This window comes from Silurus aristotelis (assembly GCF_946808225.1).
Source record: "Silurus aristotelis genome assembly, chromosome: 7".
In the NCBI taxonomy this organism is placed as follows: Eukaryota; Metazoa; Chordata; class Actinopteri; order Siluriformes; family Siluridae; genus Silurus; species Silurus aristotelis.
Window position 1 is genome coordinate 8,320,210 of NC_139580.1, and position 22,293 is coordinate 8,342,502.

General features: G+C 40.1%; 1 protein-coding gene across 4 annotated transcripts in view; it reads left to right on the forward strand.

Moving 5' to 3' along the window:
• Positions 1–19,847, forward strand: part of ppp3cb (protein phosphatase 3, catalytic subunit, beta isozyme) — a 60,049-nt gene extending 40,202 nt beyond the window's left edge. Inside the window, exons 7-15 of one of the 4 annotated variants that reach the window (XR_014534449.1) lie at positions 3,439–3,516; positions 9,807–9,901; positions 10,060–10,185; positions 10,864–10,941; positions 11,566–11,650; positions 12,252–12,349; positions 12,690–12,737; positions 16,597–18,407; positions 18,450–19,847. Coding sequence is in view for 3 of the 4 variants with exons in the window: in XM_083547110.1 (XP_083403236.1) it covers positions 3,439–3,516; positions 9,807–9,901; positions 10,060–10,185; positions 10,864–10,941; positions 11,566–11,650; positions 12,252–12,349; positions 12,690–12,737; positions 16,597–16,775 (787 nt within the window). In the remaining variant the exon portion in view is untranslated. Of the gene's footprint in view, positions 1–3,438; positions 3,517–9,806; positions 9,902–10,059; positions 10,186–10,863; positions 10,942–11,565; positions 11,651–12,251; positions 12,350–12,689; positions 12,738–16,596 lie in introns of all 4 variants that reach the window. The other 3 variants (XM_083547110.1, XM_083547111.1, XM_083547112.1) reach the window with 3 other exon arrangements.
• Positions 19,848–22,293: the final 2,446 nt, after the last annotated feature.

The window sequence follows — 22,293 nt, forward strand, 5'->3', positions numbered from 1 at the left end:
ACAGAATAGGGGTCGAACATAAACATGCAAATGTGCAATAACATTGAAGAGACCTTCCAAAGAGAGAAAAGACTCAGTTGGAACTGGGGGAACACACCAATCACAACTCAAACCTTCAGAACAATTAGTTTCATCTTAACCTTAATAACTAGTAAAATTAACGCCTATAATTAAGCATTTTTACAAAAGCAAGTGTGGATATTGCCAGAATTACGCATAGCGCCACAGGATCTACAGCTTCCATCAGCCCCTGCTTGTCACATGACCTAATCACATGTCACTGATACATTCAAGGCATTTGGCAGACACCTTTATCCAAAGCAACTTACAGCTACAACTGAGCAGTTACGGGTTAAGGGCCTTGCACAAGGGCCCAGCAGATGCAGCTTAGTTTGGTGGTGCTGGGATTCAAACTCATGGGCTTTTGGTCCAAAGTCCAATACCTTAACTTGTAAATAGTTGTAAAATAAATACTTGTAAAATAAATCTCAAGGGGTAATTGGTTTCCCTTTTTGACATAATTGATTATTTATTTTAAAACACGTAATAACTTGTCAGGATACATAAAAAAAAACACGTTGAGGCGTTTGGGAGCCGAAAGAGTCGGTTCGTATTGGTGAGCTGAGCCGAATGAGTTTGGCTCAATAAAAAGGATTTGAAGGATGCAGTTCCCCATGTGGTACAAGTTCGCTATTACAACTATTACACAGACAGTATACTGTACACAGTGACATAAACATATGAATAAAAATATAATTTGCAGAATACAATTATAATTTATTTACACACGTATTTTTGTACAGAGAGATAGGGAAACATAGAGCAAATAGAAAAATAGAATATAAGGAATACTGGGATCGGATCAGACATAGCAGAAGCTGTTGGAGTTGATTTAAATAAAGTGCAGAAATTTGCACTTGTTTGTGCACATGTGAGCAGAATGAGGTTTTGCAGATCAATGGGTTGTAAAATCCATCCACCATTTCTTTTTTTAGACCATTTTACAGGAAAAATACTTCTTCAAACTATCTTCCTAACTGAATCTCTGATATTTATGTGTAACAGAAGCACTGAGCATAAATCTGATCTCAGCATCTTCAGGAAAGTGATGCTCTACAGATCAGCTCATTTATCATATTTGTAGGGCCAAAATATTAAGAAAATATTACGTTAAAAAGTTTTTTTTTTTTACGTTAAAAATGTTTTATCATTATTAGTATGTGATTTAAATATGAAATATGTGGGTAATATATTTTGCCATCTGTTGAAAATTTTTGGATGTTTCATATAGTTCTGTTACTTGGACTTGTGGACTTCAACCTCAAATGCCAACTCAAAAATTAATTATTTAAAGTTATTTATTGAAAGTTTATATATTTATGAGCAGAGAATTTTCCCACTGAGCTGAGATAGATAGATAGAGAGAGAGAGAGAGAGAGAGAGAGAGAGAGAGAGAGAGAGAGAGAGAGAGAGAGAGAGAGAGAGAGAGAGAGAGAGAGAGAGTGAGTAAGTAAGCACAGCGTAGGATTTCATCTGCTTGTACTGTGATTGCTGATTTATTTTCTACACTAAATGGACTAAAGTTTCTGGGTCTAAGGTTTATATGTGCTTTTTGAACATCCCATACCACATTTAGTCCCCATTCCTGTCCTGTTCTAATAACCTCCAGTCTTCTGGGAAGATGTTCCACTAGTTGTTGGAGTGTGCTTGTGAAGATCTGTGTGAGATTCAGCCACAAGGGTGTTAGTAAAGTAGGGTACCGATGTAGGTGAGGTGAGGAGGCCTGTGGTGCTTTGGGTTGAGTTCAGAGCTCTATAAAAGGCCACTCAAGAGCTTCACATGTAGATCCATGTACAGTAAACCAAATATCCGTAGCAGTGGTGAACAGTAACTAAGTGAATGTAATTCGTTACTGAAGTATTTCCATTTGGGGAGATTTTTACTTTACATTCACTACATTTCAAAGAAATATCGTATTTTTTACTACATTGCGAAATCAGTCGACCCTTTTTATTTCTGAGTGGATAAAAACTGGACAATCAGACAGCAAGCCACCAATCAGAGCGTTGATAAGTATCTACTTATCAGCCACATGCCGTTTGAGAGTAATAACTGATGGTATGAAAAGAAGGTTTAGGGCTCATGATAGTTTTAATAGATATCAATGAGTGTTTGACACATTAATATCATCCTATTTATAGATTTTGCTGTGCTGAGAGTCACATTAGAGTCTTTTCATATAAACTGAGTAAATTAAGTAAAGAGTCTTGTGAGAAAAATAATAAAAGGAACATTATAGCCATAAGAAGTCATAGTACTTTGGATACATTTAAGGGCAAATACTTTTGTACTTTTACTCAAATAAAAGTTTAAAGGGACACTTTTACTGGAGTGATATTTTACAGAGCGTATCTCTATTTTAACTCAACCACATGGTTTGTGTACTTCGTCCACCACTGCTTCTAGGACTTTGCTTTGTGCACGTGGGCATTGCCACGCTACAGGTCTGTGTCTTCTAGTTCAAGTGAATAACTTTTTTAAAAAGTGAGAACGAGTGGAAATACCCTTTTTTCCACAGACAGTTTTAGTAAATGTAAACTGTTTTTTTTTTAAGTATTACATTTATAAAATTTTGCAGATGCCAATTGATCTCATTCATACAGCTGAGCGGTTATGCGGTTAAAGGCCTTGCTCAGGGGGCCCGAGAGTAGGATTAAAACTCGCGGTCTTAACACAATGCCTCAACCACTAAGCTACCACCAAAAGTATGACCTTGTTTTTAGCAAATTTCAGAAAAAAAAAGTTTATAAAATGGAGCATAGTCGCAGTTGTGACTGAGCATTGATTACATTTCGGAGTAGCTTGACAGCAACACACCGTGAAAAAGCAAATACAAATAAGTTCATTTAGTTGTATGCAAACGCATTTTAGTTTGATTTGATCATTAGTTTAACTGTTTGTAAGACCTGGGCATGTTTTATAGAGTGACAGCAGGATTCTTGTGGTCTGTAACTGTTAAATCCTCATTGGTGATGGACAGAAAGGTGGATTTCTTCTATGGACTTTTTGACTGTTGTGTTTATAAGATGGTGCTTGAGATTTGACTCTGATTTGGTTTAATTCCTACCTATTTTTAGTGAATTTTATACAGAGATTTGGAGGTTAACTGGTATACTGTATATGTGAGTACGGATGTGTTGGAAACGTGTTTCTTCTCAAAACAGTGGAATGTAGGTTTTTTAATGGGCTCAGTGCTGCCATCTTGTGGCTGTTAAACACATTTGTCACTCTCCTTCTGTCGTTTTTTTTTTTTACTCATTCTAAATACTGTATACTGCTCTTTATCCTGCTCTCTTTTTTTCACTTTCTATGACATGATATATACCGCTTTGTTGCTGAATCTCACTCTTTCACTCTTTTTGTATTTATTGTATACAGTTATCCTGCAGTGTGTGAGTTTCTACAGACTAATAACCTGCTCTCTGTGATCAGAGCCCATGAGGCGCAGGACGCAGGGTGAGTGAAACAGTTTACACATCACTGAATTCACCCAGAATCCCATCATCATCATCATCATCATCATTATCATAGTCATCATCATCATCATCACTGCAGCATCAGTCCACAACTCAGCCCATAGCACGTTTTTTTCTCTTTTTTTAACATTCATTAAAGAATATTCCATTCATCTATCCATCCATTTCAATTTATTCTTTATTCTCTTCAAGTCTCTATACATTCCTTTTAACCAGTGTGCTTTACATCTGTCCATCCATCCACCTATACATCCATCCTTCCATTTATTGATCCATTCAACAATCCACCTATTAATCTATTAATCTTTTGATCATTTTGATAATTTACTTCATTACTTCATCAAGTCTTAATCACTTCCAATCAACATATTATCTATATTACATATTATCATCCATCTAGTCATCCTTTTATTTATTTCCTTCTTCACTACAAGTCTTTATACATTCCTTTAAACCTGTGTTTTATGTATATTCATCTATCTATCTATCTATCTATCTATCTATCTATCTATCTATCTATCTATCTATCTATCTATCTATCTATCTATCTGTCTGTCTGTCTGTCTGTCTGTCTGTCTGTCTGTCTGTCTGTCTGTCTGTCTGTCTGTTTTTAAACATTTTCATCCATCCATCCATCCATCCATCCATCCATCTATCCAAACACACCAACTCACCATTCTATCTATCTATCTATCTATCTATCTATCTATCTATCTATCTATCTATCTATCTATCTATCTATCTATCTATCTGTCTGTCTGTCTGTCTGTCTGTCTGTCTGTCTGTCTGTCTGTCTGTCTGTCTGTCATATGCATTCAGCTATACATCTTCCTTTTACTGCTCTGCTTAAACATTCCCTTATTTCCCGTCCACCAGCTGAAAGGATGATAAATCAGTGGCATCATATTTTAGAACATTTTTACATTTCTATTAATTTCTATGAAATTTCCCATTCTAATAATCTCTCAATATATTACAAGGCCATTGTTATATAACATGATAATTATGTATGAGGGAGTAATCAAACACATAAATGTAGAAGAGCTGTTATAGATTAGTAATCAATGACGTGGTCATCTGATGTGATCCTTCTGATAGCAGCCCATATTTTCTTCCCCTTTTTTATTTATCAACGCACATCTTTTTTTATTCCTTTATACCTATAACATCATGGAATGTCTGTGGAGCAAGTGATCTCTAGTTTATACTTATAGCAGCTATAAATATACAATATCTCATCAGACTTTCTCTCTCTCTCTCTCTCTCTCTCTCTCTCTCTCTCTCTCTCTCTCTCTCTCTCTCTCTCTCTCTCTCTCTCTCTCTCTCTCTCTTTCTCTCTCTCTCTATCTTTTTTTTTTCTCTCAAAGTTAATAAGGTAAAATAATGCAGTTACAGAAAACCTGAACAGCACAAATCTCTCCATCTTGCAGTCTTACCTGCATCGGAACACTTCAGCTTTTTTAGCTCCTTCCATCATATTAACGACTATGCTGGTTTCTTTATCTGTTTACGTGGTGCGTACACGTTTACGTAGAGCCATTGCTATGGAAACGATGACTTATTTGAAAGATCACGTTCATTCAAATCTGTAAATTGACACTGAATTTTTATTTTTCTGCTCGATTTCCTGCGTATATTTGAATTTCTTGAGCCGTATAAAAGACCACTGCACACTTTATTTCTGATTCTTCACTGTGTATTGCTGTTGACTTTTTGCTCAACACTCAAAACATTTTCTAGCACCAGTGCGACCGGCTCCTAAAGTCAACACACAGTCCTGTGTAGAGTAAACACCACATTTTGGTCGAAAGTGTTTATATGTGAATTACACAATTGCCAGTAATGTTTTTGAGGATCTCTTAATTAGGGGCATGAACATCAATCTAGAAAAAGGTATTTTTTTATTTTATTTTTTATATGATGACTAAGATGCTCTGCTGTTGACAGTGGTGTAACTGGGAATAATGGCCCGGTGGAACAAAACACCTGCACACCTTCGGTTTATTTTTCTCCTGCTTCATACACATTTATTTATCTATTCACCCATCCATCCTTCCTTCTCCCAATCTATGCCTCTGCTCACCTGCCCACCAAACATTCATTCACCATCCATATATTTATCTATCTACTCATCTTTACCAGCCTGCTCACTATTCACCCATTTATCATTTGTCTTTAACAGCTTGCTTTTACTATCCCTCCAGATCCAGTCTGATCATGGATCCATTCTTCCATCCATCCATCCATCCATCCATCCATCCATCCATCCATCCATCCATATCCTATACATTCGCATCTATCTATCTATCTATCTATCTATCTATCTATCTATCTATCTATCTATCTATCTATCTATCTATCTATCTATCTATCTATCTATCTATCTATCTATCTATCTATCTAAGTCTCCATCCAGCATACTTATTCATTTATACAATAAATCATTTATCTCCACTAATCAGCTTACATTTCATTTCTCCATTTCTGTATCCATCCATCCATCCATCCATCCATCCATCCATCCATCCATCCATCCATCCATCCATTCTTTGATCTTTCTTTAACAGCATGCTCTTCGCTCTATTGTCTTTTTCTACCATTTTTCTTATTGACTTTTGTCTATTTCTACCATTCTGTCCATCCATCCATCCATCCATCAATCCATCCATCCATTCATCCATCCATCCATCCATCCATCCATCCATCCATCCATCCATCCATCCATCCATTAATTGGTCCTCCACTACCATCCTACTTAATATCATTCCACCATTGAAGATTTCTCTACCAGTCATAACATTATATCCTCCACCAATCTGCTTACTATCCATCTATTTATACATTGTTATTATTATTATTATTATTATTATTATTATTATTATTATACCATACCATCTTCTCCCGCTTATCCGAGGCCGGGTCGCGGGGGCAGCAGTCTAAGCAGAGATGCCCAGACTTCCCTCTCCCTAGACACTTCTTCCAGCTCTTCGGGGGGGACAACGAGGCGTTCCCAGGCCAGCCGGGAGACATAGTCTCTCCAGCGTGTCCTAGGTCTTCCCCGGGGTCTCCTCCCAGTGGGACGCGCCCGGAACACCTTCCCAGGAAGGCGTCCAGGAGGCATCCGGAACAGATGCCCGAGCCACCTCAGCTGACCCCTCTCGATATGGAGGAGCAGCGGCTCTACTCTGAGCTCCTCCCGAGTGACCAAGCTTCTCACCCTATCTCTAAAGGATCGCCCAGCCACCCTGCGGAGAAAGCACATTTTGGCCGCCTGTATCCGGGATCTTGTCCTTTCGGTTATGACCCAGAGCTCATGAACATAAGTGAGAGTAGGAACGTAGATTGACCGGTAAAGCGAAAGTTTGCCTTGCGGCTCAGCTCTTTCTTCACCACGACAGACCGGTACATCGACCGCATTACTGCAGAAGCTGCACCGATCCGTCTGTCATTCTCCCGTTCCACCCTTCCCTCACTCGTGAACAAAACCCCAAGATACTTAAACTCCTCCACTTGCGGCAGGAACTCTCCACCAACCTGAAGTGGGCAAGCCACCCTTTTCCGACTGAGGACCATGGCCTCGGATTTGGAGGTGCTGATTCTCATCCCAGCCGAGTGTAAACCGTCCCAGTGCGTGCTGAAGGTCCTGGTCTGATGAAGCCAGCACGACAACATCATCTGCATAGAGCAGAGACGAAATCGTGTTGTCACCAAACCGGACACCCTCCGGCCCCTGGCTGCGCCTAGAAATTCTGTCCATAAAAATTATGAACAGAACCGGTGACAAAGGGCAGCCCTGCCGGAGTCCAACATGCACCGGGAACAAGTCTGACTTACTGCCGGCAATGCGAACCAAGCTCCTGCTTCGGTCGTACAGGGACCGGACAGCCCTTAGTAAAGGGCCCCGGACCCCATACTCCCGGAGCACCCTCCACAGGCCGCCGCGAGGGACACAGTCGAATGCCTTTTCCAAATCCACAAAACACATGTGGACTGGTTGGGCAAACTCCCATGAACCCTTCAGCACCCTGTAGAGGGTATAGAGCTGGTCCAGTGTCCCACGGCCTGGACGAAAACCACACTGTTCCTCCTGAATCCGAGGTTCTACTATCGGCCGTATTCTCCTCTCCAGTACCCTGGCATAGACTTTCCCAGGTAGGCTGAGAAGTGTGATCCCACTATAGTTGGAACACACCCTCCGGTCCCCCTTCTTAAAAAGAGGGACCACGACCCCGGTCTGCCATTACAGAGGCACTATCCCTGACCGCCACGCGATGCTGCAGAGGCGTGTCAGCCAAGACAGCCCCACAACATCCAGAGACTTGAGGTACTCAGGGCGGATCTCATCCACCCCCGGTGCCTTGCCACCGAGGAGTTTCTTTACTACCTCGGTGACTTCAGCTTGGGTGATGGACGAGTCCACCTCTAAACCCTCAGCCTCTGCTTCCTCAATGGAAGACGTGACGGCGGGATTGAGGAGATCCACGAAGTATTCCTTCCACCATCCAACGACATCCCCAGTTGAGGTCAACAGCTCCCTACCTCCACTGTAAACAGCATTGGTAGGGCACTGCTTCCCTCTCCTGAGGCACCGGACGGTTTGCCAGAATCTCTTCAAGGCCAGCCAATAGTCCTGAACTCCTCCCAGGCCCGAGTTTTTGCCTCCACAACCACCTGGGCTGCAGTTCGCTTGGCCTGCCGGTACCCGTCAGCTGCCACAAGCCAACCAGGCCCGATAGGACTCCTTCTTCAGCTTGACGGCATCCCTTACTTCCGGTTGCCACCACCGGGTTCGGGGATTGCCACCTCGACAGGCACCGGAGACCTTACGGCCACAGCTCCGAGTGGCCGCTTCGACAATGGAGGTGGAGAACATGGTCCACTCGGACTCAATATCTCCAGCCTCCCTCGGGATCCGGTCAAAGCTCCGCCAGAGGTGGGAGTTGAAGATCTCTCTGACAGGAGACTCGGCCAAACGTTCCCAGCAGACCCTTACAGTACGCCGAGTCTGTCCAGCTTCCTCCCCCGCTATCAGATCCAACTCACCACCAGGTGGTGATCAGTTGACAGCTCCGCCCCTCTCTTTACCTGAGTGTCCAAGACATACGGCCGCAGGTCAGATGAAACGACCACAAAGTCGATCACCGACCTACGGCCTAGGGTGTCCTGGTGCCACGTGCACTGATGGACACCCTTATGCTTAAACATGGTGTTCGTTATGGACAAATTGTAACTAGCACAGAAGTCCAAAACTGAACACCGCTCGGGTTCAGATCAGGGGGGCCTTTCCTCCCAATCACGCCCCTCCAGGTGTCACTGTCGCTGCCCACGTGGGCATTGAAGTCTCCCAGTAGAACGACGGAGTCCCCAGTCAGAGCACTGTCCAGCACCCCTCCCAGAGACCCCAAGAAGGCCGGGTACTCTACACTGCCGTTTGGCCGGTAGGCACACACGACAGTGAGAGACCTATCCCCGACCCATAGGCGCAGGGAAACGACCCTCTCATTCACCGGGGTAAACTCCAACACATGGCGGCTAAGCTGGGGGGCTATAAGAAAACCCACACCAGCCCGCCGCCTTTCACCATGGGCAACTCCAGAGTGGTGAAGAGTCCATCCTCTCTCGAGGGGTGTGGTTCCAGAGCCCAAGCCGTGCGTAGAGGTGATCCCGACTATCTCTAGTCGGAACCTCTGAACCTCACGCACAATCTCAGGCTTCTTCCCCGCCAGCGAGGTGACATTCCACGTCCCTAGAGCTAGCTTCCGTGTCCAGGGATCGGGTTGTCGAGGCCCCCGCCTTCGACTGCTGCCCAATCCTCTCAGCACCAGCCCCTTACGGTCCCTCCTGCAGGTGGTGAGCCCACGGGAAGGCGGCCCCACGTCGCTCCTTTGGGCTGAGCCCAGCCACCAGGCGCTCGCATACGAGCCCCAACCCCGGGCCTGGCTCCAGGGTGGGGCCCCGGCTGCGCCATACCGGGCGACGTCACGGTCCTAAATCTGTTTTTTCTCATAAGGGTTTTTGAACCGCTCTTAGTCTGACCCATCGCCTAGGACCTGTTTGCCTTGGGAAACCCTACCAGGGGCATATAGCCCCGGACAACATAGCTCCTAGGGTCATTCTGGTACTAAAACCCCTCCACCATGTTAAGGTGGCAGTTCAAGGAGGGGTATTATTATTATTATTATTATTATTATTATTATTATTAATATTATTATTATTATTGTTGTTGTTGTTGTTGTTATTATAATTGTCCCCTGTATAATATTTGTGCAGTTATCGGATGTACAGAAAAAGCCAGACGACGGGTTTCCCCTCTCTCATCACCATTTTCTCCGCTCCCAATTACCTGGACGTGTATAATAATAAAGGTCAGACGTTTGTTGTGTAAATGCACCACGCTGCTCTTGAGCCTTTCGTACTTCTGAACTAACAATACCATGACTGGCTTTAGCATTAAAATCAAATGCACATCTCTGTGTATGCAGGCAGGCGCTGATGCATGTCATTATTGATGATGTTTTTGCAGCTGCTGTGCTAAAATACGAGAACAATGTCATGAACATTCGTCAGTTCAACTGCTCTCCACACCCTTATTGGCTGCCTAACTTCATGGACGTGTTCACCTGGTCCCTGCCTTTCGTAGGAGAGAAAGGTATGAGAGGAATGAAGGACATCAACTTCCACTGAAGCGCGTATTACACATACAGCAATTGTTTTTAAAAGGCAACTTTATTTACCGGTAACTTGGTGTCATGAAAGATATCAATGTAGCATCAGTGAAAAATTCACACCAGATTCACTAAAAACTCTGAAATATTACAATATAAATATGATAATGTGTTTCAGGGTGGAGTATTTATCATTTCCTCACAAAAACCCAATTAATCATTTAGTTTGATCCCATTATATTATTATTATTATTATTATTATTATTATTATTATTATTATTTTAATACTTTTTATGTATATTATTTATATTTTTATTAAAACTGTTTCATTCAAATACACCAGACTTTATTAGAGCCACATTAGCAGTGCGATTATAAAATGTTGTTTTATGTAAGCTGGTTTATTTATCTGCTTGTTTGTTTTGCACTGATTTATTTTAACATTAAAAACAGCAGAATGAACCTATTAGGGATCAGATGTTATGTTACTTGTAAAATTATTTATTCATTATTAATTGTCATATGTTTATATAAATACATATGTAGATGTTTATTTTAACAAGTACAACAACTAAATATATAAAGTCCATCTTTAATTTTGTGGATAGATAGATTACAGCAATTTCCTGTCTTTCACACTTTAACCTTTGACCTCTCCACAGTGACTGAGATGTTGGTGAATGTCCTCAGCATCTGTTCGGATGATGAACTCGTGAACGACGGTGATGAGATATATGATGGTGAGGAGAAAACTCCAGAATTCAGCTACTCCATAAGTGCCGGAAGTTTGTGGACACCTGAACACCACCCATTTTGGAGCGTAACTGCAGGGATTTCTAATTTCGTGTTCAGTCAGAGCATTAGTGAAATCATTCTCTGATGTTCAATGAGGACGTCTGGGGTTCAGTCCGTGTTCCATTCTGTCCAAAACTGGGTGGTTTGGTGGATTTGAGGTTAGCGCTCTGTGCAGGACACTTGAGCTTTTCCACTGCAAACTTAACACACTACATTTGTGCACAGGGGCATTGTCATGCCAGAACAGGTTTTGGGCCTTATAGATATAGTGAAGGGAAAGTGTGTTCTTCCACTATGGGCATAATGGTCAAAATACTTTCTTGAGTGTGAGTTAGAAAAAGCAAACTGAAATAAATATAAACACCTACACCTGACTAACTTTAAACTATATAATGTAAAATTAGAAACAACTTCTTACTTGTTTCAATACTCTGTGTGTATATATATATATATATATATATATATATATATATATATATATATATATATATATATATATATATAAAATATTTGTGTGTGTGTGTGTGTGTGTGTGTGTGTGTGTGTGTGTGTGTGTGATTTCTTCGCAGCGAACGCTGCAGCCGCACGTAAGGAGGTCATCAGGAACAAAATCCGTGCCATTGGCAAAATGGCCAAAATGTTCTCGGTTTTACGGTGAGCGCATCCCGAATGAAGGCTGGCTTCTACTTTTGTGTTTTTGGACCTTTTGAAAAAGGGAATTGTGGGTAATCAGACTTTTGCTACTAATCTACAATTATAAAGACATAATGCAGAATGTACAGAATGGAGAGGGCCTGCGTAATGATCAGAGGTAAAAAAAAATCCAACAACAGTAAAGCACCAGAATTCAGTAGGGTAATGGTTGTGGCCCTGGACCTGCTTTATGTGGTGTACATGTTCCTGTATCTCCTCCTGGATGGACCAAGATTGAACACATTGTTACTGGGATGGGAGGAACCCATGGTGCTCTATGCAGACATCTACTGGGGTTGAAGATGCTTAATTGCTGGGTGCTAGTGATTTGTTGGTCACGTTTCACCAGTGTGTTGAACACACTGTGGAACCCCACCGTGATGGAGTTTGTCAGGATGCTCTGAATGATGCAGCGATCAAAACTTGCAACATATTCCGTCCTCATGAGTTCTTAATTGGGCAGATCTGCAGAAGTATAACCCAGTCCTGTGTGTGTGTGTGTGTGTGTGTGTGTGTGTGTGTGTGTATGAGTGATATCTAACCTCTCGGGTTCTCTTCACAGTGAGGAGAGTGAAAACGTGTTGACTCTAAAGGGTCTAACTCCGACCGGCATGCTGCCCAGCGGAGTTCTTTCAGGAGGAAAACAGACTTTACAGAGCGGTGAGCAAAAAAACAACCAAAAAACAAAATAATTACGGTCACTTCTGTTTTTGTTTCTCTTCCACTTTGGCTCTTTCTCTCCTCTCTAATCTTACACATGTTTATTTTTTTTTCTTGTTACTGAACTAATCTATACACCCACACTGTACTACTATCCGGCTAGCGGTGCTATTTGGCTAACGCTAACCGCTAACGACAACCAGCCTCGGCGGTGGACTCGTGGCGGCTCGTGCTGATTGCATGGCTGCCACAATAACGCTTCTCCTTTCACTCCTCCTCTCTCTGTCTCTCCGTTTGTGTGTCTCTCCGTCTCTCTGTGTGTCTGTCTGTGCTTTCTCAGCTACCATCGAGGCCATTGAAGCCATTGAGGCGGTTGAGGACAGTGAAGGTAATCACCAGCCCGCCACGCTATCTGTGCTGCTCAGAGGTTACATAGCCACCTGTAGCATGCACTAGCTACCTTGCGTCTGCTAGCGAAAACATAGTTCGAGGTGGCTATGAAAGGTCAGGGGGCTGTGCCATCTGTTGTTACCAGAAGTACAAGAATGGTTCATGTAATTATAAGATCGTCACATACACACATCCATACACACTGACTGCTAGCACTAAACCCTGATGTTAGCTGTGTCTCAAATCACAAAAAGTCACTAAAGATGTGAACTAATATAAAAACCTAGCTGGTGGACATTATTGTAAAAATGTAGCAGAAACAAGATGGCTTCCATTAAACACAGTCAATTGCAAAGCTGTGATTATCAATTATAATATCATTAATAATTATTGTAACAATAATGTCACAAAAAATTCTCTCTTGCATTGTGTAGCGTGTAAAGGAGTCACGTGACAAAAGAACGAAGGAGTCGGACTGGGGGATTTATGAGATGAATTACTCAATTCTGTTTCCTGAGTAATGCACTGCATAGCGTCTATGGGAATCATGTGATAAAAGAACGAACTAACGAAATATAGACATAGACCGTAGTTATTGTTTTTGTGTAACCATAATTAGAATTTATTTTCCCTGTAAAAACAAAACCTCCACTAAAGGGAGCTGGTTAGCATTACACAATTTTATGTTATACAGGGAGATTATAGCTACATTATAGCTAAGTAAAAGTAGTGATCTATGAGAACTCGAATAATCGATATTGTTGTATGTTTCATTCTCCTGCATCTTTTGAAAGAGGATTTTCTGTAAAAACACACAGAAGGACCCTTTCTCTCACCAGAATTATAGTCAAGCCAAGTCAAGAGGCTTTTATTGTCATTTCTACCATACACAGTGGTACACAGTACACTGTGAAAACTGAGACAACGTTCCTTCAGGACCCTGGTGCTACACTAAACAATATAGAGCTACATAAAGTGCATCGAGTGCAAACAGTGCAGACAAAAACAGTGCAGACACACAACACAAGACAGTGTGGAACAAATACACATAAACACAAGAAAGCATGGTCCAGTAAACCTATTATATATATTGTATACGGTATTAAACTGTGAATATACGGTACTGTGCAAAGAGGACTTTAAAAGACTATGAACAAGAGTATATGTAAACAAACACAATGCGGTGCAAAAACAGGTCGTTGTATGAACTAATATAGGGATATGCTTGTGTTCTTCCATCAGCAGAAAACCTCAAGTTATGGCTTTTCTTCGCTACAAAGGATCGACAATGAAAAATGCTACATTTCTAAGATTTCAGCATTTTCCAGTGTCGACGGTTCGTAACAGTTCAAAGTAAAGCCATAACTTTAGGTTTTCTGCCACAGGAAAGTCTTCCGTTTCAAGAATTTTAGTTCCTCTGTAAACTCGAGAGATTCCAAATAGTGATGCGACTGTCAGGACCAACACAAGCTTACATGTTCACCAGATGTTCCAAAACATTTAATGTAACTAGAAACATAAAATATTGTGATTTTTATTCTCTAAAAAGTTAAAAGCAATAGTTTGGGAAAGTTGCTGCTATTCTAAAATATTTGGTGTTAATAAAGTAATAAAGTAACAATAACTAAATGCTGACATTTTTATTTTTTTATCGCATGCATCCAAGTGTGCTTTATTTATTATTATTTATTATATTTTTATAAGTTATATTATAAGTGCTGCTAAGGAGTGGTAACTAACTAACTTTACACTGGTGTCTTTATACTTAAGAAAAGTAAACATTGAAACTTGCTTTGATAAAAGTTAATATATAGTTATTATATCTGAATATTATATCAATCATTTTAATAATGGACCTGATTTGAGACACATCATTTCACTGGATTTAGATAACTGTTATTTTTTAGCGTTTGAGAAATATTTGTACGAATAATATAGCTGAATGTCCTGTTCAGATATATCCAACATTTTACTGTTCAGCTTTACTCGGTAACAAGGATGCAATTAGAAGACTGTTGTCTAAGCCCCGCCCTGCCTCACATCTGCCGCCTCTGTGATTAGTCCTTTGTGAGCAGGTGACCTGCTGGGATCATGTGACCTCTCTGCGCCTGGGACATTCGAGATCTAAGTAACACAGCAAAAACAAAAAATTTAACAAAACAACAAAAAACCTTACCTATGGATTATCATTTAAAAAAAAGTATTTCTGCCACTGCTGTGTTGTGAATGTTTCCCCTGTAGAGCAGTGCTTCACATCATCTTTACTGTGTTTCCATCAGATCAGAACAGTAGATTAGATGTTTAATAGATTTGGATTCGATGACGATATTGTTTTCTAATGGAAACATCGGTGTCTGAGTTCCTTGTGATTCAGGATGTGATTTAAAAAAATCTGTTACTTCCTCTTCAGCTACATCCAGCTGTCACAAATTTCCCTGTAGTGGTGGTGTGAGTGTGTGTGTGTGTGTGTGTGTGTGTGTGTGTGTGTGTGTGTGTGTGTTTTTTGTACACTTGACAGAATGAAAGTGTGATTGATGATCTGAGTGTGTTTCACTATTGGTGTATTGTTATGTCAGGTTTTGTGTTCAAACTCCAACACATTGGTCAGTTTTTTTTCATAGAATTTTATTTGGCTAAAATTAATTAACTTTCCAGAAGCATCAAAGTGTATTAAAAAGCTTCTTCAGAAAGAGAATTAACTGATAAATACTCAAAACTATTGTAGTATAGACTGTCTGGTCACAGGCAGACTTCTGACTGATCATGACTTACACAATAAGATCCTCTTTATGTAAATTGTCTTTTGGTGTATCAGAAAAAATTGCCCCAGTTATGTGGTGCAACTGACTATATGTTCGTTTTATTAAAATGGTTTAATTGTTAAAAGAGTGGGTGAGGTATTAAAGTGTGGCTGGGGTATTAAAGAGCGGGTGGGGTATTAAAGAGCGGGTGGGGTATTAAAGTGTGGCTCGGGTATTAGAGAGTGGGTAGGGTATTAAACTGTGGGTGGGGTATTAAAGTGTGGCTGGGGTATTGCAGAGTGGGTATGGTATGGAAGTGTGGCTGGGGTATTAAAGTGTGGGTGGGTTAAAGAAAGAGTGGACAAGGTATGAGTGGGTGGGGGATTATAAAGTGGGCACGTTTAAAAATGTGTACAGGGTATTAAACGAAAAGGTTGGATTGAGTGGGGTATTAGAGAAAGGCCTGGGTTCGATCCCCGGTCAGGGAACCAACCCCAGACACTTTCAGTGCCGGTCCCAAGCCCGGATAAATGGGGAGGGTTGCGTTAGGAAGGGCATCCAGCATGAAAACGTGCCAAATCAAACGTTCGGAGGATCCGCTGTGGCGACCCCTAACGGGAGAAGTTGAAAGAAAGTTTTTTATTAGAGAAAGGGGACAGGGTATTAAAGTGTGACTGGGGTGATAAAGCATGGGTGGGGTATTTAAGAGTGGGTGGGGTATTAGAGAAAGAGGAATTAAAGCGTATACAGGGTATTAAAGAAAGTGGGTTGGATATTGGCAGGGTATTAAAGGAAAAGAAGAAGTGTCATCTGTGTGTGTGTGTGTGTGTGTGTGTGTGCACAAAAGTGCAGATCCATGATTCTATATTCTTTGTCTCTTCCTTTCTTTTTTTTCTCTTCTCTCCATTTCTATCCTTTTGCATGCTTTTTGTCTCATTCTCTTTTCCTGTCTCTCTGTCTTTGCTCTCTTTTCCCTTTTACTCTCTTTTCTCTCTTCCTTCTTTCCCTTCATCTGTGCCCCATTCATCAACCCTTTCTTCCTGACTCTCCTGTTTCATTTTGTCTATTTCCTCTTATTCGTCCTCTTGCTCTCTTTCTCTCCCTCCCTCTCTCCAGCTATCCGTGGTTTCTCCCCACAGCATAAGATCAACAGTTTTGAGGAAGCGAAGGGTCTGGACCGGATAAACGAGCGCATGCCTCCACGCCGCGACGTGCTCAACAGCGTGGGTCTCTCTATGGGCCGCATGAACATGGTCGAGTCCAACGGCACCGACGACAACAGCAACCTTCAGTGACTCCTCATCTTCATCCTCCTCCTCTTCTTGTTCTTCTTTATTCCTGTCTGTGCTCTCGCTCTCTGTCTTTCTTTACCCTCTTTCCTTCCATCTGCATTGCTGCTCTTTTTCTCTCCCTCTTTACAGTGGACGATTGGTTGCAATTTGAGACGCAGCCTGAGATGAAAGAGGGATTTTTTTGCCTTTGAAAGCGGACGGTGTAAAGAGCATGCGATGCTGGGAGGAAGTCATGGGGGGAATTTCTGGAAGAAGTCCAGGAGGAAGTCCAGGAGGATGTCCAGGAGGAAGTGCAGGAGGAAGTGCAGGAGGATGTCCTGCTTTAAAGCTCTGTCTGATCATGTTGTAGTGAAGTGGAAGACAAACAAATGTGTGTGGGTTGGATAATGACATATTAACTACAAACTGATAATAGGATGTTGGAGCGCTGTTCTCTTGGATAAGTTTGTGTCTGCTTTACATGTGTGTGTGTGTGTGTGTGTGTGTGTGGGTGGGTGGGTTGGTTGACTGAAGTGTGTAATTACTTTACTCATTTTTTTGTAAAAAGAAAATCTAAGCCTTGCATTGGAGCATCTGAGTTTTCTCAGTGCAAATTCTGATACCAATTACAACACTACAACACAGCATTTAGGGTTATTCACGTATTTACACTCAACACCGTAGGGGATTCACCGTGATTACCATTTCACTTCAGGGGGAGGACAATATTCATGTGGGACTTCCCAAAGTTGAAAGCAATGTGTGTGCTGTTTGTTACAGCTGTGAACATGTGTGTTTAAGATATTAAGTAACGTTAAGTGTATATATATATATATATATATATATATATATATATATATATATATATATATATATATATATATATATATATATATATATATATAAAACACAAAGACATTATAGACCCAACATAGTACACAGCATGACCTATGAGTAGCAGTTAGATGCTGTATTCCAAACAGATACAAAAGAAATCTTGTAGAAAGACTAACAGGAATTCAAGTTCAGACTGGATCCCACTTGCAGATCCCTGCAGGCATTGATCTACTGGCTACATTTGTCAGAACGTGTGTATAAAAATATATTAAAAAACACAAGCCTATACACATTTTTATATTCAATGTTACATTTATTTTTATTTTTTTTTAAGTTCAACCATGCCCACTTTACATCTAACATTATTTAGTTCAATAAAAAAACAGGGAAAGGGATTATGTTCAGCCACACCCACTGATATTTAAGATCTTTGATTTAAAGTAAAAATGGTATTTACAAAATATATGGTTTAGGCATGTATACCTCACATTTAAAATCGTTGCTTTGAAAATTGTTTTTGCTTTAGCCACACCCACTTCATATAATTCAATTTTGAGTTATATAAAAACAAAGGGGGAAAAAAGGGCTGATTTAGCCACGCCCACTTCTCATTTAAAAGATTTTCCAAAGAAATTTCAAAAGAAAGGTCACATTACTTTTTAAATAATTGAGTTACATTAGAAATCAAGGGTAAAATGGCTGGTTCAGCCAGGCCCACTTCAAATTTTAGATAAAAATGTAATATAAGGTTGGGGGGGATTAGCCACGGCCCCTTTACATTAAAAATAATTGTGACGTAAAAACAAACAAAAAATTCGGGTTTAGCCACGGCCAATTTACATGAATTTTAGAAATAATTAGAAATAATGGGAAAAATTTAGTACGCACAATTCACTATAATTGTTTTAGTAAATTTAAAATCATTTTCACAAATCAGGTTTAGCCACGCCCACTTCACATTTAAAATTGTTGAATTAAAATAAAAATAAAGGGGAAAAAATGAATTTAGCCACGCCCACTTCACAATTATATTCTGGATGCAGGCACAGATAGTGGCATTGTGTTATATCTAGGATAAAAAAATTTGAATAGTACATTGTACATCCTACTGTATGTGTGTGTGTGTGTGTGTATGAAATGTACAACTAAGCATTTATTTTCACAGTCTCTGGCTCTTCTCTACCATGTTTTGCTACTAGTATTTAACTAATGAGCCTTCACTAAAGCCCGGGACTTGACAAGATGCTCACGGTGCAGTTCTGGGAGTTTATTTCCGTGCGTTTACTCGTCCGCTCTGTGCAATGTAATGCTGCTGTCACTGCATTGTACTTGAACCGCTGTAAACAGCTGCAATCAGGCAGCCGCAGGACCCGAGCCCCTGCTGGATGCATTCACACCACACAGTCAAGGAAAGAAGGACCGGTGGGATTAAAAGATTGTGGTATTTGTGGACATTCACACTTGGACATTCTTTGTGCAAATTTACACCTACTGTATGGTCTCAATCAGGTCCTGGCCTGTCCAGCTGCAAAAGACTGATCCGTTAACATGCCTCGGGAGCTTTGTACATAAACTGTAAAAGGTGGCTTTTTTTCACATTAAGTTTATTTTTTTTGTTTATTTCTATTTAAGTGTACACAATTGAAACTATGTTCCTTTTTTTAGTTTGAACCTTTCTGTTTATTTTGCTGTACATTTCAGTGATGTAAGACACGTGATTTAATTATTTATTATTCTGTTCATGTACAGAAGTCTTTCGGTTGAGTGAATGATCCTATAACTATTTGAAAAGCCATCCGGGCTGCATGACTGCATGGGAAAAATCGAAAAAAAAAAAAACAACAACAACCTGTAAAGCAAATAGGGACACACCTTCCCACGTCCTCAGTTTTTAAAAAAATATATTTCTGGTTATCATTATTCTCTTCAATATTCTTCTTGTTTATTATAAAAAGAGATTCTGGCTGTTTCGGGCTTTCGTTTTGGTCATTCACTGTGCTTTACTTTAAAATCTGAAGCGGTTCATGGTTTATTTGTGATTCTCTATCTTGCTTACTCAATCCCTCACTCACTTTCTTCTCTCTTTCTTTCTCTCTCTCTCTTTCTCTCTCTCTCTCTCACTCTCTCTCTTTCACTCACTCTCTTTCATATTTCTCTTTTCGTTTTGCCATTTTGATTTTCGAACTACACACAGTGTAAGCATGCCCCATGGGACAAATCTCTTTTTTTACTCTTGAATAAAATATGCATGGACCTTTAGCCATTTCTTTGCTCACTGTATACTGTACTAGATTTGCACTCACACACTCTTATGCAGAGGGGGCAAAAGTACACACATCCTTCACTCAAGGAGATGTACAGATATTACTCAAGATAAAGTAAGAAAGTTTGGGCTCTGACTTGCACTTGCATAAAAAGTAGCTATTACTACTTCCTGTTTTAGTGTCATGCTGGTAACTGAACATCATATTAATCATATTGATATAAAAGAATTTAAAATGTTGTTACCTAATAAATGTATCCAGGCTGAACATCCACCATATAGAACACAAGCAGAGAAAAAATTATGATGATCAGGTGATCAGGAATGTGTCTGTTCTCAGTCAAGTTTACATCACTGACTCCCTCTGTCTCATCCGTGTGAACCCCTGACTTCTTGTTGCCTTCTGCCTTGCTCACCTAAAGTGAACTAGTCTACGTCTGTGGTGTGTGAGAGCCAGAAAATGATATACCAGTGGTAGATTGAAAAGGCCGCGCAATGACAGGAAATCGGTTGATGGACTGAAAACGGTGCAGCGAAAAGAAAAAATATGGATCCTGTCACCAGATTAAACTAAAGTAACGAACCTGGTTTGGAAATGTAAGTAGAAAGCATAGATATTTATGTAAAAAATTTAATGAGTGAATGTAAAAAGTTGTCCGAACAATAAATAGTTTAATAAAGTACTGATACCAGAAAAATCTACTTAAATAAAAAAACAATGTATTTGTAGTTCATTACTTCCCACCTCCGCTCTTATCATTTATCTGCCTATATATTGACAGGGAATCAAGAATCCAAGCACATGCTACAAGAGCACCTTCATTTTCTTTTTTTTCTTTTTTTTTTATCTAAATACAAAATGAGGAAAAAGGCACTGTGTTATCACTACATGACCTTTTAAAACAACAAACAAATCACACTGGAAATTTTATTTGACACCTACTCAACTAGGGAAATGTTTTAACTGCTGCTTTATGACATCTAATAGAATAATAAAACATAGAAACCCTTTAATATAAGAATTAAGAATATTTAACCCTTGTGTAGACTTTATATTTTGTTAATCTGCCAGTATTCGTGGGTCTGGTGGACCCACAACATTTTTGGGGCTTTTAATTCAACACAATTCAAATATTTTATGTTAAAATACTCAACATATATACTGGCTAAAAGTTGGAAATGGCCTCCAAATGGCATCAGCTGCACTTCGGAGGTGTCATTAGGCTCAGGGTTGTAAAACAGGGGAAGGCTGTGCACACACTTGTCCCCCGCTGACCTGATGGCATCTTGCTTGTCTTTAATCTCTTATCAAAGTGGATTATTCTGAAAATTATGGGGCTTTCCAGAGACATGGTTGGACAGAAATGTCCAACAGTTTCTGCATCCAACAGGGATTCTGTGGATTCCCTTTGAACCTGAGAACTCCAGCAGGGATAAAATTCCCAAGGTATATATGTAAATCTGGCTTAGTAAGTTCATTACAAAATGCTTAAAATAGCTGGTGAACTGTAATTTTAATTGAAGGAACACCTTTACGAATGAAAGTGCAGTAATAAAAAAATACTACAGTCCATGAATTGAGTCTATTGTAAGCTTTGCACTTTCATGGCAGAAAGAAACAAAAATATATCCTGTTATAATGACATTTATAATAATGAGAGAAATTTTAAAATGCAGATTCAGAATTCATACAGTGAGCACACGCTAATCTTCTAGTTGAAGTACAAATTTCAAGGAAAGTTTTACGCTACCACATCCAGAAACATCCTATACAATTGTGGATTACATTTGGGGTAATAGTTTGGTGAAGAACCACATTTGGGTTTAGGTGTCCTAATATGTTTGTCCATATAGTGTGTGTGTGTGTGTGTGTGTGTGTGTGTGTATATACTGTATATGTAAATGCATCTTGATATGAAGAATATATGAAGATACAAAAAAACAATTTAAATTTTCTGTAATGTGACAAGTAAAAAGCCCCTTATTCTCTTTGAATGTATCATATACAAAATCCTGCTAGAGTAATACGAGTCTACATTCTATTTCTATTAAAGCTTGGGTCAGACCAAACAGCAAGAACACAGAAAAAATTCAGAATTTTTGAGCTTTCAGCTTTGTGAGTCAGAACAGAACAAGCAGGGTGTGTGAACCTGAATTCGCTATGAATTTCTCTGAGGTCATTAACAGCAAACTAGTTTCTCTCTGGAGTGTGTGGTAAAGCTGTTGGGCTCAGGTTTCTTCTATCTGTGGTAAACATTAACAAGAGCATCAGGAAAAAACAAAACAAAAAAAAGCTAAGCAATTGTAGCAATTGTCTTTGCATTACATTTTGCATGCAGCATTTCATTTTCTCTTTCAGTTAAACTACAAAAGGTGACCCAAACCTGTTCCTGCATATGGTTTACCTGGGTTGGAGGGGAAGATCTCAACCCTACTGAACAC